The following is a 17297-nucleotide window of genomic DNA, read 5'->3' on the forward strand; positions in this document are numbered from 1 at the left end:
TCCCTTATGCTAAGCTGGATACCCACTAGCCCGATACCAAGGTTCGGTAATTAAAATAAAGAACATGAAAATCAATTCTATTCCGTTTCAGTTTCACATTTCTACTTTTGTTTGCGCTACTATGTTTACATGCCGATACTATAGCGCACATCGACCATGTAGCTATAGAATGCTGTCATTGGCATTTTTTGCAAACAATAGTTAAAATAAAGCACACGAGTAGTGCAGGTGATTTTGCTCTTAATAATTGTTTCTCGAGTAAAAACATGGTTGAGAGTAACAAATATAAATCTTCATGGTGTATCTCCCAGTTCTGGTCGCAGCATACGCCGTGTCAGACGACCACACGTGGTGCAGAGTAGAGGGGCGGAAGTTAGAGCTAGACTCAACTTCGAGGAGTCGGAAGAACATAACGCAAATCCAGACCATAATGTAAGGCTTGGTTAGCCATATATGGACTGTACCGTCCTTTACTGTGTAGCCCTGCCGTCCTTTACCCAACAAATGTCATTGGCTTCAGCAATGCTATATGACTGTTTGTGTCGCTGATTTGTTGATAATTAAACAAACGTAATTCATCATCAAGTTGTATGTATTGCATAATGTTACATGTGATGAAACAGAGCAAAAAATAGGAGGATGTTGAGTTAGCTGTTCGGTAATATGAATTGTTTGATTACATACACGCTTGTTTTGTGTTGTTTGGGAGAGCTAAAACAGCTAAAACGATCAACTGACGTCGCAAACGGGCGAACAGCCGAAACACAAACGGTTACGACAGCCATGAATGACGTCACAGGTCGATGTACAACGCGTCATTACCCCCATGAGCGCACAAACGCATCACACACATACACACACACACACACGGTCACCGACCTCCAAATGGCGATCACCCAACAATACAATTTGGCCGCCATTTTGTTTGTGACGTCATCATTCGGAGGGGTCCTGAATTTACGAGATCTCGTCGATCTACCGACTCCAGTGTTCTGCTAAGCAAATAGATCACCTCGGAAATCCGCTGGTATCACACCACTCTCTGTGTTCGAGTTATCATGTGCATAACTATGCTCTCATTCGCTGTGTATCACGTGATGTGTTGACGCTGTTGCCACGCATACGTATGAGTCAATACCACATTAGGTACGGCGCAGTTTGACAGACACCTCGGTTTCATGCGATCTGTGCTTGTGCCTCTGTAGGAGATTGTATTAACAGTCAAACTTCTGTGTTCATATGTGAAACTTTAACACCAGGTTTCCAGATGCCATGATACTATGTGACTATTGTGGAGATGAAATACAGCCAGATTTACCAGGCGTAAATGTGTACAACAAGGATGTGGACGTGCGTTATGTGACAAAGCAGGATTGTATACCAGTTGGTTTTACGTGCGTCGATGTATGTGTCAAAGATGACAAAATCACATATCTGAAAGAAGGGAGCTCCTTACCGAAAGGTTTTGACTACGTAACTGTTTCTGTCATAGGTCGAGACGTAGTATATGCAAGGAACCAGAACTTAATACCAGCAGGTTTTGAACAAGTCACTGTGTACACCAGGAATAGGGAAGTAAAATACGCAAGACAAGGGGACAGCCCCCCAACAGGCTTTGATCAAGTTTCAACCTATGCAAAGAATGAAGAAATAAAGTATGGGAAAGCAAGTCATCTTACCCCAGTAGGATTTGAACAAGTGACTGTCTGTGTGAAAACAGAAGACATATTATATACAAGGCAAGCAGAGCATAAACGAAAAGGTTCTGAGCCCGCGGCAGTATATGTGAAAGATAAGGACATAGCACGTGCAAAGTGTCGCCAAGTAAAAGGAGCATTTCACACAGAGTGCCTGAAGTAAGTATTGCATTTTAACCACGGAATAAGAACATTTTGTTGGGTTGTTTTTTTGTTTTATTTCTTGCGTTTTATTCCGTGCATTTGTTCTGACAATTTTTCATTTCAGTAACTATATTCCACGGCGTGAGGAGGCAGCTTGTAAATTCCTGGAAAGGGCTTCACCAAAAAAGCAATGTCTTGTCTATTGGGATTCATGTCAAGTACTTATTTGGAGAAGGGACAGTAAACCAAGAGCAGAGAAGAAGAAAAAAGGAGAAGAGAGATCGTAAAGCTATTGAGTTACTGAGAAAAGTATCGGCTCTGCGGAATTCCAACTCTGGATATATACTTATTCATCTTGTTGGCCTGGCACCTGGAGATACTTTCACTGGCGCATTTGATGAGTTTGCTGACCCCAAACTTCACGATTTGATGTTTACAAGAAACAGGCACTGAGCAGTTGTTATGCTTGTCATGACTTTGGCGACTTTCACGTGCTGTATGTTGGAGCTTCTTTAAATGTAACGACTTCTAAATTCAATACGAAAACACCACTCGATGACCGCATCGAAGATATTCGTGCAGAAACGCTCAGAACATTTCTTAGAGAGGGGAAAACCCGTAAGCGAAACATTCCATACACTTCCTGGTTTGACCCGGGCACATCACCTTCAGAATGTGCACGAAAACAGATCAATTCAAATGAAAAGTCACTTTTCTCAAAAGAAAGATGGTCGAGCAATAGCACAGGACATCATCAAGAATCATAAACTTGCAGAATATATAACCGCATTTACTAAAATTGAATGTGGTGGCTCCTTTCTTTATGGCGTCCATGAGGAAACTATTTTCAAGAAGGGATATGGTTATGAGACTAGAGTAAACCGCATCCAACCAGTAGTCCTGAAGGACAGAACCGTTTTCGGGGACACTTTAGGGGATAACATCAAGAATACTGTCCTGGTCTGTGACTATGATGGAAATGAACTATGCCCAGATCCAAATATTTTCCAAATTCATTTTATTCCTTGCACACCAGCGGAGGAATTAGTTTATCGGCGAGACAGTGGAGAAGCTGTACATGATGGACATGGTGATGAAGATGCTGTAGTTGTTCATGTTGCTGTCAGACCAGTGAGTGGGATAGTGTTCCATGACAAACAAGGACCGCTTGCATATAGATATGACAGACAATTCAAACTGATCACACGGATAGATATCAAGGACTGGGTTCGTGCCCTCACAAAACGGAGAGTAACTCAGCAGTAAACTGCTGTAACGCACGAGGGTAAGTTACTAAGGTTCATCTAACCTTATCAAATCTATATAATCTAATAGTATAATATAATCTTGGTTTAGGTGAGCGTCGATCGCGTGTATGGGATATATCATTACTTCATGTCGAGAAAGATTAATTAAAACTTAATGGAATGGAGAAGCCTTCACAGATTTCAATTGCAAGTTTGATTTGACACACAAAATATAACACCTAAAAATGTGCATAACTGGTGTGTGGAAAGAACGTCACAGTTTGTGAGATGAACCACAGAATGTGCCAAGTTTTTCATCTTGTTTTAGTAAATTACAGTTTTTACTGTTTGATGATGATTTAACCAACAATACGTTCATTTTTGTACTTCAAATAAGCGAACAAACGAATTCATTGATTTGTTGGAAATTACTCCCATTCACGTTTACTGACAAATGTTATTTTAAGTAAAAGTGTCGCAAAGGTTTGGTCACCTGTCTGAAACCCTGTCTTAAAATCTCCATTTATATTATATCATGCATACGTTTATCAGATCTGTTAACTGTAAAAAGGCATTTTGATGTGTAGCTATGAGACAACATACATGTACGACACACGAAACAACCTTATGTGATATATATTCAGTGAATATCTCTACAGTTTCCTCACATAAACAAAAGTATTCATTAAAGGTGAACAACGTTTATAAAGAAGGCGAACGAAGTGAAGTCCTAAATACTTAACAGCAGAGGACGTAACGTGTACGCGAGACGGTCTTCCGTTATGCGAGGAGGTCACTCATTCACGTGACTGTTTGACTGCGGACAGGGATATTATTTTTTGTTGTTGTATTATTATAGTATATTTATATAGCGCACATATCCATGCAAATGGTGCATGCTCAAGGCGCTGGTATTTTCCCCTCGATCATTGGATGTCAGTTTTAACGGCACATCGTAATATCAATCTCAACTCCCTGGGTAGAATACTACTCCTGCTGCCACTCGGCGCACCGAGTTATTGTGGCTTTCTCATCCTAACGAGGTACCCATTCACAGTTGGTTGGACTGGAACACATAGTCACAGTACTTTGTCCAAGTTTACTGCACTTTGCTGTACCCGCAACTAGGTGTTTGCACCTATTCATGTGGCCACCATCTGGTCATATACCAACGGATTGGTGGGTTCTTTTAAGTGCACAAGGTTGTGTACTTACACTAGGGGTTGTGACAACACTGAAAGAGCCTGCACACAAAGTTGACTCCCAGGTTTTAACCTCTCTGGACCACTAGCCTAGCGCCTTAGCCAGCTCGCCCACCGCGCCCCGTCACAAAAAAAACGCGTTTAAAAGTGTTATCAATGAAAATACATTAACTTGCTAGGGCCATTGACAGTTGTTCAAGTTCATGAACGACATGAATGAAAACGTCAAAATCAAAATCAAATACAGTCAAATTTGCACAAAAACGTGCATTATTTAAGCAAAATTTGACGATTAATAACAGCGAATTTCACGCATATGCATATTTTTCAGAAACCTAAATTTAGTATTTTCTGAAAGCTATAATAAAAGCTGTATATGCAGTTTTCGAGACACACGAACGTACACCTGTTTCTTATTGCGTTGAAAAATCCAGCATAAATACTTCATATTTACTTTCTTCGAAACTGTGCGAAGCCGTTTCGCGTAGAAGTGATTGAGGAAGCTAGCTATTAAACCTTTAGCCTGCTGAATTAGTTTCAGCATAAGGTGTTGTAAGATTCGGGTGATTTCAAACAGTCGGTGTGTCATTAAATAAGGGACAGCTGAACCAATATTTTGCACATTAATACTTGGTAGAAAAATTAACATTATTAGCTAAAAATATCCTGATAATTTCCAAACATACACAGGTTAAGGTCAAAATAGACATATTATAATGTAACTTTTGTAGAGTTTACCAGAATTACTTGATTGAACAGTGGAATGGGTTTCATGTTAGGAATCTGTATAATCGTTAAATTAGGGCAGGGTAGGGTACGGTTAACTTTTCGCGAACACCTAGTATCATCACTATGTCATAGTGATTCATAAACACATGCTCTGTCATCGTATCGCATGGTGACAATCACTGGATTGTCTGATCCAGACTCGATTTGATTACAAACAACATCGTACAGCTGTAATACTGCTGAAACAAATCTAAACTCATGATAAAGACAAAGTTGTACAGTCGACTCTTCGTTTAGCACAGATTTCGTATGGATGTGGTAAAGGTTTTGTCGCTTCTATTATTATGACTTTTCACCAGTCCTAATTTCAAGTGTTATGGTCATTGTTTTCGACGCTAACCTACATTAAAATACCGGTTTTGCATTCTGGTACGCGTACGAAAACCAACCTCAACATAAAATATTGCTATTTCAATTTGAACAAAGTTTACACGACTTTCATGTGTAAACCCCGGCGAATTTAACGAACTTATCATTCTACGAGAGTTCCATTTATCATTTTCAGTTGAATATGACGAGTGGAAAACGAAACTTAAGATCGCGAAATCTAAGCTTCAGTTTTCCTGTAGGTGCAAAGGTCACCGGATGTAATGTCACAGACAGGGGTTGTCTGCTAATAATCTTTCGTTATTGAATACTAACAGTAAATTTGGAGATAGTTCGTGTGTCAAACCCAAATGTAACACAAATAACTATCTAGTATGATTATTCATAGCTCATAGGAAAAACACAATGTGTTTTTCACCATATAGTTCAGATATCATAAAAGCTTATTGACCTTGTATGCGTCCGTGACCCAGGAACAGTAGTTTATCAACAGTCCACATTTAAGTTTCTCAGTATCTTTCATTTGAACTTTTGTTGATATTAGGAAAATCACTTGATTCGTCACTTGATATGTTGAAAAGAAACATATAACTGTAAGTCTTGCTGATGATGCTTTGATTTTTTTACTCTGTCTGACGCAATAACGACATCGACATCGGCAGCTGTCCGGCCTCAACAACAGGTACGGGGATATGAGGGTGACAAAAATTGTGTTTTAAAATAACATTCACGCTTTTCTTATTGTGATAAAATATTAGCAAATGCATAATGCATATATACTCTCCCCAAAAAAGAAACGCATCATGAAAATAGCAATTTCATGTAGCAATGAATTAAAACGTGATTCATTTTACAAAATGTTTTGCTCTGTTTATGGGTCCTATGGTGTTTATGTTTTGAAATATCACAACAAAACGCACCATCCGTAAAATACCCGTATTTAACAGCATGATTTTCAATTTCGGCGTGTAGTGTCACAGATTTACACAATTCACATGCAATTCACCTGCAAGTTGGGGATCAGATAGTCTCAATGATAGGTATAAAAGGTTGATCGCTGTCTGTCGATTATTCACTGTATTTGGAATATTGTTGACGAACGCAAAATGCCACGTCTAAGTGAAGCCGACCGTCAGATCGCCATTGGTTTGCTTGAAGCTGGCCAGTCTCAACGTGCAGTTGCCCGACGCATGAATGTTCACCAAAGCACCATTTCACGGCTCTGGGAGAGATATCGCCGGCAGAATGCGGTAGCAGACGCCCCTCGTAGTGGGCGACCTCGAGCGACCACTGCGGCGCAGGATCGCTACATCCGGGTACATCACCTGCGTCATCGAACAGCTACGGCGACCAGTACAGCTCGACAAATACCCGGATTGAGGAGGCTTTCTGCACAGACCGTCAGGAACAGGTTGTGAGAGGCTGGTTTACGTGCCAGAAGACAACAACATCGCCGACATCGAGTTCAATGGTGCACCAACGTTCAGGCCTGGAAGCTACCGAATTGGCGTAGAATCTGGTTCAGTGATGAATCACGATTTCTATTGGAACGACGCGATGGAAGAATGCGGGTGTACAGACGTCGACGTGAACGTTTCGCCGACGCTTGCGTTCCCCCAAGTAGACAGATTCGGCCGGGAAAGTGTTATGATGTGGGGAGCGATCACCCGCCGTAGAAGAAGTGATCTGGTGATGATCCAGGGCAACCTGACAGCTCAACGGTACTGTGATGAAATCCTACGCCCACACCTCCTTCCAATCATTGATCGCCAGAGGGAGTTGTTTCAACAGGACAATGCCAGGCCCCACACAGCACGTCACACTAGAGATTTCCTCCAGAACCAAGACATCAATGTGCTCCCCTGGCCCTCAAGATCACCGGACTTAAACCCGATCGAACATCTTTGTGATGCCCTGGACAGACAGGTGCAACGCCGTAACCCTAAGCCCCAGACACTTCAGCAACTCGCACAGGCACTACAGGCAGAGTGGGCTGCGATTGGGCAACACGAGATTCTGAGACTTATTCGTTCGATGCCGAGGCGATGCTGTGCAGTTCTAGTTGTCCACGGTAGTCACACGAGGTATTGACTTCAGCGCCACCATTATAATTACAATTCCTATATGCGCTTTTTTTTCTTTTTTTTCTTTTTTTTGGGGAGAGTATATTCTATACTAAAATATAGTATCAATAACAGTTTCACATGGATTGATTTTATAAAAATAATTTCATTTTGCATGCAGGCAAAATTATACGTTTCACTTCTGGAAGAGTTTGAATTACATGCATAAATTTATGCAATGAATTAAAATCCTTGGTGAATATTGACGATAGATGTGTCAATGCTTAATGTTTCACAGCTGTTCACATCTTTCAACATTTTCAGATATTTTCATACGTTAATAGTTATTAATAATATCATTAATCATTTACTCTCCCAAATGGTCATGAGTAAAGACTCTAAGAATGTACATTTATCTATGTATTAGCAAAGTGTAAATAACTAATCTTCAATCATTGTCTTTCATCAGAATATCAGTGATGTGGACAACTAACTATTTGATATAATTATATTGGATACAACTATACCATAAGATATATGGACAGGTTTCACATTATTGTGTGTATTTTGTTTCAATACAATATCTCAAATACACATGTGATGATTTAGTTTATTTCTCAACAGTAGATCTTTGTTTTGTGAATTATTTTCAATAACAAATACCTGGGGTCAGATATGCTGTTCGGGTGACAATATATTTATCAGAAAATGTTATCATTTGATGAAAGTCAACAGGGCACATATGTCGATTTTTCGCTGTTAAAGTAAATGGAAATTACCTTACCTTACCTTAGTATCTTTTCCTGGGTTTCTGAGCAATGACATAATATGTTATTTGTCTACAGAACTTTCGTAGATAGTTGATGTTTGCTGACGTGCTTGATATGTGATATGCACCTATTACCTATAGTATGTAGAATTGCTTCTGCCATCATAAAACATGAAATGTCAAGAATAGTCTTCTTTGAATTTTGAAATGTCAAACCTTGAGCACTCTTTCATTAAGGACCTGTAAGTGTTTGATATTGTCGTTGCCACCCACGTATATGTGGTATATTAAATAAATATCTGAATACATTTAATAAATTAGGTCAAAACAGGACATACAAAAAAATGTATTGCATTGCTCAATTAAGGGAAACAAAACCTGCCTGCACCTGGTGCCACCTTAGGTGATGACCTCGACGCCCCAGACAAAAACAGATTGCACCTCAATATATAATTTATCAAGTATTTTGGGTTTTTGTATTGATGATTTACAACATCACCACAACAAAGCGTATTCTGGTTCTGATATCATCTGCTTCATAAAATTTCAAAACATGAACAATGATTAGTGCCATCATTGCACCAAGCTAACTCCTCATCATTATATTTTTAACAGCAAAATATGAACATGTACATTGTGCAAGTAGGTATAAAAGTGAGGTTGCACTATCTGTACCAATTCTAAAGCGAACCTTGCATTGGGTCACTAAGCTAGTATTTTTTTGTGTGTAAAAATGGACACACGTCAAACAATGTAAAATACTTGGTAGATTTAAAACTTTGAAAGCTCTGCTTTCTGAGGCAACCAAATTATTTAAATTTTGCTTCTACTCGGAGAACGAAAAATGTGCTGTTTACCTATTTCAATGTCTAAAATAAACACATATTGAGAGCGAAATGTTCACACATGCGATGAATATTTCTTGAACCCACCATTCCAAGAAATCTAGGTATCATAAATCTAGTTTCTTACACTAGATCTGATTTCACTCGTTTCTGTGAACTACAGGTCCTCCATCAGAAAAAAAGTTTCATACATCGACATCTTGTCCTTTTGTAACAAAAGACACATAACTATATTATGTTATTGTTATGACATACTGACATTTTATAATATCCCCCAGCGTCAAAACATTATTCGAAAAGCACCGACCCCAAAATCCATTACGACTTCGGATTTGTGAAAAAAATAGGTTTTCCGCACCGGCGGCAATATATTGCAGTTTTCAACAAAAAGTAAAATGACCAGTCAACAGTAACCAAGGGAAAGTGATTTAAAAGTTAATTATACAATATATCTTGCACCTAAATGTTGTTTGTTCACCAAAGAACAAACATATTGGTCAGGTTGTAAAAAAAAGATTGCATTATAAAGAATATATTTGACTGAGTACCACTCGACGTGAAGTGCCAGAAGTTAGCAATGGCCGTTGATTGTGGCTTTGTGCCGAGACATTCGGGGAATACATCTTTAATTTGAAGGTTTTCGTCTTAAGGTACACAAACTACTTAAAGTTGATATATTTAGAAAGTGAGTTTTCATGCATTCAATACATAATTCAAATGAGACGTAAATCCTACTTTGTCAACAGTTATTGCAAGTTTTCTTTGGGGTTGTGATTATAATGCTCTCCTGTCAAATGGATATGACAGAAGCATTGAGAGAATTAATTGGAGGTAACCGATGCCTGACTAAATTGTTCAGTCAAAACGTCCTTCTTGTTACGTGGACTGTCTGAAGCGAACATAATATATAAGGCGAAATATATCTCGCGTTTTAAAACATTTCTTCTTCAGAGCTAAGAGGATAGAATACATTTCCACAGTAGCATGGATGACAATTTCTTATATTACTTGGATACTATATGGTGGAAGTAAAACCATTGCAAAACTATCACCGAGAGAGGGTGTCCCTTCCACCGATGTAAAACCAAAGCGCCTGAGACTTCACAGTCTTCATTTGGCTTTCATAGTGGTCCGTTTTGACGACAGACTTTACTCCTATGTGCAATGTTCACAGAAACGTGATTTTAACATTCTCTGAAAGCTTCCTCAACGGAGTTCTACCTCAAGTAAGGTGTGCCATCGAGTTGAAACATATCTACTGTCCTCCCACTGCTCGTCACAAACAAACCGCCCTCGCAGTACCGTTACGCGTAAGAGAGACGCCTCTCATTATCATGTGCACGACAGTATTGAGAGACGGGTCATTCGTAGGCGTGACATTCGCGAGTTAGACAATGCCCGGACATGTCACCTACGGCAGTCACAATGTCAGTGCCGGAAAGTTTATGAAACCGGATACCATAGAATAATATGGTGTCTGATCCAACAAAATTATTAAATGGATCTCGAAAAATCTGATATTTCTTTTACAAAGACATGAACAGTTACTCGTACATAATTGGGCCATGCAATTAATTCCAGCGAAAAAGGTTGGATATATTAAAGGGATGGCAATACTTTCTGTCAAACATTGCGAGCTTTTAAGGAAATATAACGGAATGTGAGCAAAATAATCGTTTTTTTATGACATTTATCCCCTCTGTGCAAATTTCACAGAACATGGTTTTAATTCTTTCCTGAAACCTTATTCAAAGGAGATTTACGTTATGCAAATACATTTTCAGATTAGGCTGGGATATTGATTCGGTATTGTTGCGGACAAAGGAACAAATTGCCTCACATTTCAGCGTTTTAACGTCAGAATTCAGGTAAGGGTATATGGAGTGCAATAAGCACATGCCTGTCAATACAATGAAATTAACACTCGATTACTACTTTACCAGTTTCAGCAATACATAACACACAAGGAACGATTTGAACTGTCTCTCTTTGATAATTTCTCGTATCTACATAGTACCATATTAATTCATTGCAAAACTATTACTATCCATTCAATTTTTAAAAAGTATTATTCATATTATAGTTTCATTTACAAGTGTAAATGTAAAACCCATGTCTTCCATCAAAGAAGGTGAGGTGAAATTGGGTTTAACGTCGTGCTTGAGAATATTTCGCTCATATGACGACATGCATGCGTGTGTATGTGTATGTGCGGCTGCTTGTACTAGCCCAGACTTAAGCTGGTTTTATAGTGCTAGCCCACTGAGATACCATGCCGCAGTGAAGCATGAATACCCCACTCAGACACAGTATACTGACTCCGAGCCGACCAGTCCTTATTGTACCCATTAATGCTGAGCGCCAGGCAGGGACCAACAAAGACCATGTTTTAACGTATTTTGGTATGACGCCGTCGGGGATCGAACCCGCGACCTCCCGCTGTCCGTGCGGACGCTCTAACCACTACACCACGGAGGTGGTTCCCATCAAAGAAGTATGTTACTTGTTAAAGTAGTGAAAGAACTTAAGCGTATTAAAGCTTAAAATGTATATAATTTCATAATACAATGTGGCAGGTAAATTTAAAAAGGTGTAAATGTCTCAATTGGGACTGACATTGAATGATCTGTCTTCGAATATTTTAAAAGACAGACAGGCAGACAGACAATATTTTATCTACGTCTCACTGTAGATACAAATGATATTTACAAACATTCAAAAGAGTAAAATGAACAGAGAATTATGAGAGACAAAAATCATTTTAAAAACCTAAAAATTATCAGAAGATTATTAAGCATAAAAAAATGTATTCCTTCTGTTGAGGATTAACAGGCAGATTTTGGCTAAACATGAAAAAGATTAGGATTGTTGAATATAAAACATAATTTGTCGATATCAGGTTTATCTAATATACCTGTACATAAATTAACACTATCATTTGAAAGTAGACATTTAAATCATTTCCTATTTTCTAAAAGAATATTTTCATAGCGACCAGTTTCAATTCTTAAGGGGGCTACGCCACATCTAAATTTTGCTAATGCAGATCTGTAGTGTCTTGGCAAATGCATTGAAATACAGGTTTCAGTAAAATAACAATTCATATATTCTCTATACAACCTAAGTTTATTGCGCCTCGTTCTTCCTTCCTGTTTACTTAACTGCTCATACCAAGACGTAATATACCCATTCATGATAAAATTCTCAACAAAACGACAAATAGACTATTTATGAATATTAACAGGTGCGTTTAAAAAGTGTTGGCAACCAGTACCTTGAAACTTTTTCCTTATTCTAAAATTTCATTGTTTAACTCCCATTATTGCACATCTGTAGTGTTAGCCCACATAAAAACATGATTATTTAATCCACCTTCCATGTTGTGCAATCGACACCTATTTCTAGCGATACAGGATCACTGTCTAACAAGGTATGACGAAGAAAGGTATGGCCCTATAATGAACAGCATTTACTGCTGATACTAGCTTTTTCACTGTTTCTTACATACGCCCGCTTGGCCTGTTGTACAGCTTTGCCAACTGTCTTATGTAATGTGACAAAGCGGTGTTTTAGAAGTGGCTTGCCAGGTCCATGCTTGCATTGGCACCATCGCTTTTCTACCTCGCACATTTCCATTCTTGAAGTTGGTCGTATAGAGATAAGACTTTATGGATGTTCAACTTCTTTATTTTAGCAATGGCGACGTTTCGGAATAGATTCTTACACAGTTTTCAAGCATATGGGGGGAAATGAAGGGGTACACCAGTATATATACAAGATAAGATAAAGAGATAACAATAACAAGGGTGGAAAACAAAGCATCAAAGAAAGTTACATGATGAGCTACAATAGCATGATGATAAGCTAAGATAACATGAATGAGATGAGTGGGATTACCAAGACAATTACTGACTGTAGGTTAATTAGGCAGAAGCCAGGGTGGTGGGGGGATTAATTAGTGGGAAGCCAGTGAGGAAACATCAACTGGGACACTGTCAAAACACTTTCAAACAACACACATGATTACACTCAGCGTAAATTGGACGAGGCATTACAAATACGCCGTTTTAACCCCTCTATTAACAGGGATCACGGCTATTACATCCCATCAGCTTACAACCACCTAATCCACAAATAATTACCCACTCAAACCACACTGGCTTCTAATCACCTGCCTAACTGACATTCCTCACACTGGCTTCACACTAATTAATCCCCCACCACCCTGGCTTCTCCCTAATTAACTTAGTCACTAATTGTCTTGGTAATCCCACCCGTCTCATGTATGTTATCTTAGCTCATCATCATGCTATTGTAGCGGTCTACTCCCATTTGTGAGAACTCCCAGTTGTGAGACAGTGGAGTAGGTACTTAGCAAAGAAAACACACCTTACTACCCTATCTGATAGAATGGATTAACCCCAGCTAATTATGGATTAGCTATTTAAATGAATCTTGTGGAGGTAATCTTAATGAAACTCTAAAAGATAAAGTAATTAACCCACTCAGATAAATGGCTTTAAAAAATAAAGACTTTGTGTAGGTAACTTCGTGATCATTTGAAAGAGAAATTAATTTACCTACTCGGATTTATGTGTTTGAAAAATCTAGCAATAACTGTTGTAACAATAATTAATCCAAATGTATTTATTAACCTTTGACTACTCTTTCCGATCACCATTATGGCAGGCCTTCCACAAGTAGAATATATCACCAGTTCAGGATAATCTTTTTCAGTAATTCAGTATCTATTGAAAACAATAAATGCTCTTCAACGAACAATGTCTTCTGTGTTAATTAACTCATTAATGAACTATGCCTCCTGCGGGTACTCCTCAGCAACAGGGCTGTTCCCACTTTCATCGTAGGGATGGGGAAGCACCACCTGTGTGCACTGAACCATTAATTAATGTGTCTCACAACTTGGAGTTCTCACAAATGGGAGGACACCATTGTAGCTCATCATGTAACTTTCTTTGATGCTTTGTTTTCCACCCTTGTCATTGTTATCTCTTTATCTTATCTTGTATATATACTGGTGTACCCCTTCATTCCCCCATATGCTTGAAAACTGTGTAAGAATCTATTACGAAAGGTCGCCATTGCTAAAATAAAGAAGTTGAACATCCATAAAGTCTTATCATCTCAATCCTTAACGACAAGACTAAAAGATATGTATATTCAAACATGGTGTGAATGGATAACCTTATCAAATAAATGCATGTATTATTCATTGTCTAAAAAGCCATAGTCATTGAGCCATATCTATCCTTTGTTAATGTAAAAAAGTTTAGAATAGCACTGACACGACTCAGGTGTTCTTCTCTTGATTTGTTGATCGAAAGAGGCAGATATGTGAATGTAAAAAGAGAAAATAGATTATGTACACTTTGTAATTTAAACGAAATAGAAGATGAATTACACTTCCTCCTAATATGTCCATTTTATGACCGGTTGCGAACCAAATATATTATAAGATATTACTATATCCATCCAAATCTGATAAAATTATCCTCATTTTTAAGTAGTAAATATCCAGTTCTTCTCCAAAATATGTCAATGTTCATTTTCTATGCTATGATTACCCGATCCAAATCCCTCTCAAATGTAACATAACTTTATGCCGGAGATATCAAGTCCAATCCCGGACCTCCCAATGTAAGCCCAGATCAAACACTCTCTATATTTCGCTTAAATGTTAGAAGTTTTCGTCACACGCAAAGGTATTTGTCTGAAATGTTGTCAGATTATGATGTTGTATGTTTGACTGAAACTCACCTTGATGAATCTGGTTCTGATGAAAATCTAAAATTGGATGATTTTCATAACCCCGTTAGAAAGGATAGAAATACTTTAGTGGTGGTGTTATGATTTATGTTAGAAACAATGTTAATTTTAAAAGACTAGAAAATATAAACGACGAATCCATCTGGATTGAAGTATTTCTTCCCAAGAAACCATGAATTATATGCGCAATCTACAGACCAGAATATAATAGAGAACAGTTTTGGAGTAGACTTGACAACGCTATTGAAGCCGCTCTAGACATATCGAGTACAGTTACTGTTACTGGTGACATAAATGTAAATATGTTGTCTGCCAGGACTCATGCTGTCCATAACATTCTGGATAGAAAAAACTATGCAAAATATTATTCGTGAACCGATTAGAGTTACAGAACATGTCAGTACTTTATTAGATCCAGTTATTGTAAGCGATGATGTTGAAGTCATAGACTGTGGAGTGATAGATTACGGTAGAAACATTAGTGATCATAAAGGTACCTACGTTAATATCAATGCTCATATATCTACACAAGTGGCTTATACTAGAGACGTATGGTGCTATAAGAAAGGTGATTTTGAAAAATTAAATCAACTAATCGATTCACAAGACTGGTTTTCCATGTTTAATAATTGCAATGATATCAATGAATCTTGTCAGTTAATTTATGAACACTTTAGTTTTATCACAAAGCAGTGCATCCCAACAAAGGTTGTCACCATCAGACCCAATGATAAAATCTAAATTAGATTTAGAAAAATAGCTTTAAGAACACGGAAGGATGTCGACTTTACAAAATATGGAAAGCAACGTAACAAAGAAAATAACATGAAAACTTATGCCAAAGAATATTTTTACTCAAACTTGGATGAATTATTATTTGAAATGTATACAGAAAACAAATCTTCTTATTGCTAAACTTTACATTACATTGTAAAATCTTCCGGTTCCAGCTCAACTATTCCATGTTTAAAAGAGAACAGTAACGATAAGCACCCATCTATGTTTTCTGATTTAGGTAAAGCTGACAAGCTCAAAGAATATTTTCAATCAATTTCAAATCTTAATGAATACATAGAACTTCCAAAGTTTTGTCAAAGGACTGATGCATCAATTGCTATAAAAACTATAACAGTGAGAGAAATTTCTGATATCATTAATTCAATTCCTTCCATGAAAGCAACTGGACCAGATAAAATTAGTCATCAATTGTTAAGAAAACTGTTAACTCTATAAACAGTGTTCTTTGTTTATTATTTAATTTTTCTTTCGATCGAGTACTTCCCCAAATGTTTGGGAAAAGGCCCATGCTATGCCGCTATTTACGAAAGGTGACAATTCAATTGTATCTAATTATATGCCGATATCACTAATCAGTTGTGTCAGTAAAATATTTAAAAGGGTTGTTTTCCAACATCTTAATAACTACTTTCTTGATAACAAATACCAGGCTGGTTTTCAGCGAGGCCACTCTACTGTACATCAACTTATAGAAATTTACCCCAATGTATGTACATCGCTTGATAACAAAGAAAACTATTGTATGGTATTTTGTGATCTTTCTAAAGCTTTGGATCGTGTCTAGCATAGAGGGCTTTTTATTGAAATTGGATATATATGGTGTTAAGGGTAACTTACTAACTTGGCTTGCTACTTAAATAAGCAAACGTACTCAATCAGATTTGTGAATGGCACATTATCTCATTCGAGAACACTACCAGCCGGAGTCCCACAGAGTTCAGTTTTGGGTCCGTTTTCATTGTGTATGTGATCGAAATAGCCGTTGAATTAAGTTGCGCAACAAGATTGTTTGCTGATGACACATCACTCGGTGCACCTTCCAATAAAATGCAATCATTGCAAGTAACTATGAATGAAAATTTAAGCTCGTTAAGTGATTGGGCTAAGAACTGGTTACTCAATACAACCCAGATAAGACAGAAGCTGTATTGTTCTCTACCAGAGATAGTGACAAGCTAGACAATTTAAATCTTGACGGCTGTAACATTAAAACTGTACCTTTTCATAAACATCTTGGTGTAACATTATCTTCAAATGGAGGCTGGTCTCATCACATAACTGATATTTTACAGAAAACCTCCAAAATGATAAATTCCATGAGAAAGTTAAAGTTTAAGTTATTTGTGTGTTAAAAAGTACAGCGCTAAATAAGATCTACACTGTTTTCAATCGTCCTCATTTTGAATATGCGTGTGAATTATGGGATGGATATACAGCTAATCAAACTAACTCCTTAGAACAGTTACAGTTAGAAGCAGCTCGTATAGTGACAGGACTTCCAAAATATATTACTCGTGATCATTTGCATTTTGAAACTGTTTGGAAAACCCTTAGTGAACGTAGAAGAAAAGAAAACTTTGCTTATTTTATAGGATTCTTCACAATATTGCACCATCATACCTTCAGGAA

The 17297-nt window shown here is 37.8% G+C and overlaps 2 protein-coding genes across 2 annotated transcripts in view; both read left to right on the forward strand.

The window, feature by feature from the left end:
• Nucleotides 1–1132: 1132 nt before the first annotated feature.
• Nucleotides 1133–2266, forward strand: LOC124283383. The gene is made up of 2 exons (XM_046719433.1): nt 1133–1856; nt 1966–2266. Exons 1-2 carry the CDS (start codon nt 1273–1275, stop codon nt 2126–2128), a joined length of 747 nt encoding a protein of 248 aa, XP_046575389.1. The 5' UTR covers nt 1133–1272; the 3' UTR covers nt 2129–2266.
• A 213-nt stretch (nt 2267–2479) lies between these two features.
• LOC124283405 overlaps nt 2480–17297 on the forward strand; it is a 30579-nt gene continuing 15761 nt past the window's right edge. Inside the window, exon 1 of the mRNA XM_046719456.1 lies at nt 2480–3126. The gene's annotated coding sequence lies outside the window, so the exon portion shown is untranslated. The remainder of the gene's footprint in view (nt 3127–17297) is intronic.

The sequence above is a fragment of the Haliotis rubra genome, unplaced genomic scaffold, assembly GCF_003918875.1.
Source record: "Haliotis rubra isolate DU_JTF1 unplaced genomic scaffold, ASM391887v1 Scf314, whole genome shotgun sequence".
NCBI lineage: Eukaryota > Metazoa > Mollusca > Gastropoda > Lepetellida > Haliotidae > Haliotis > Haliotis rubra.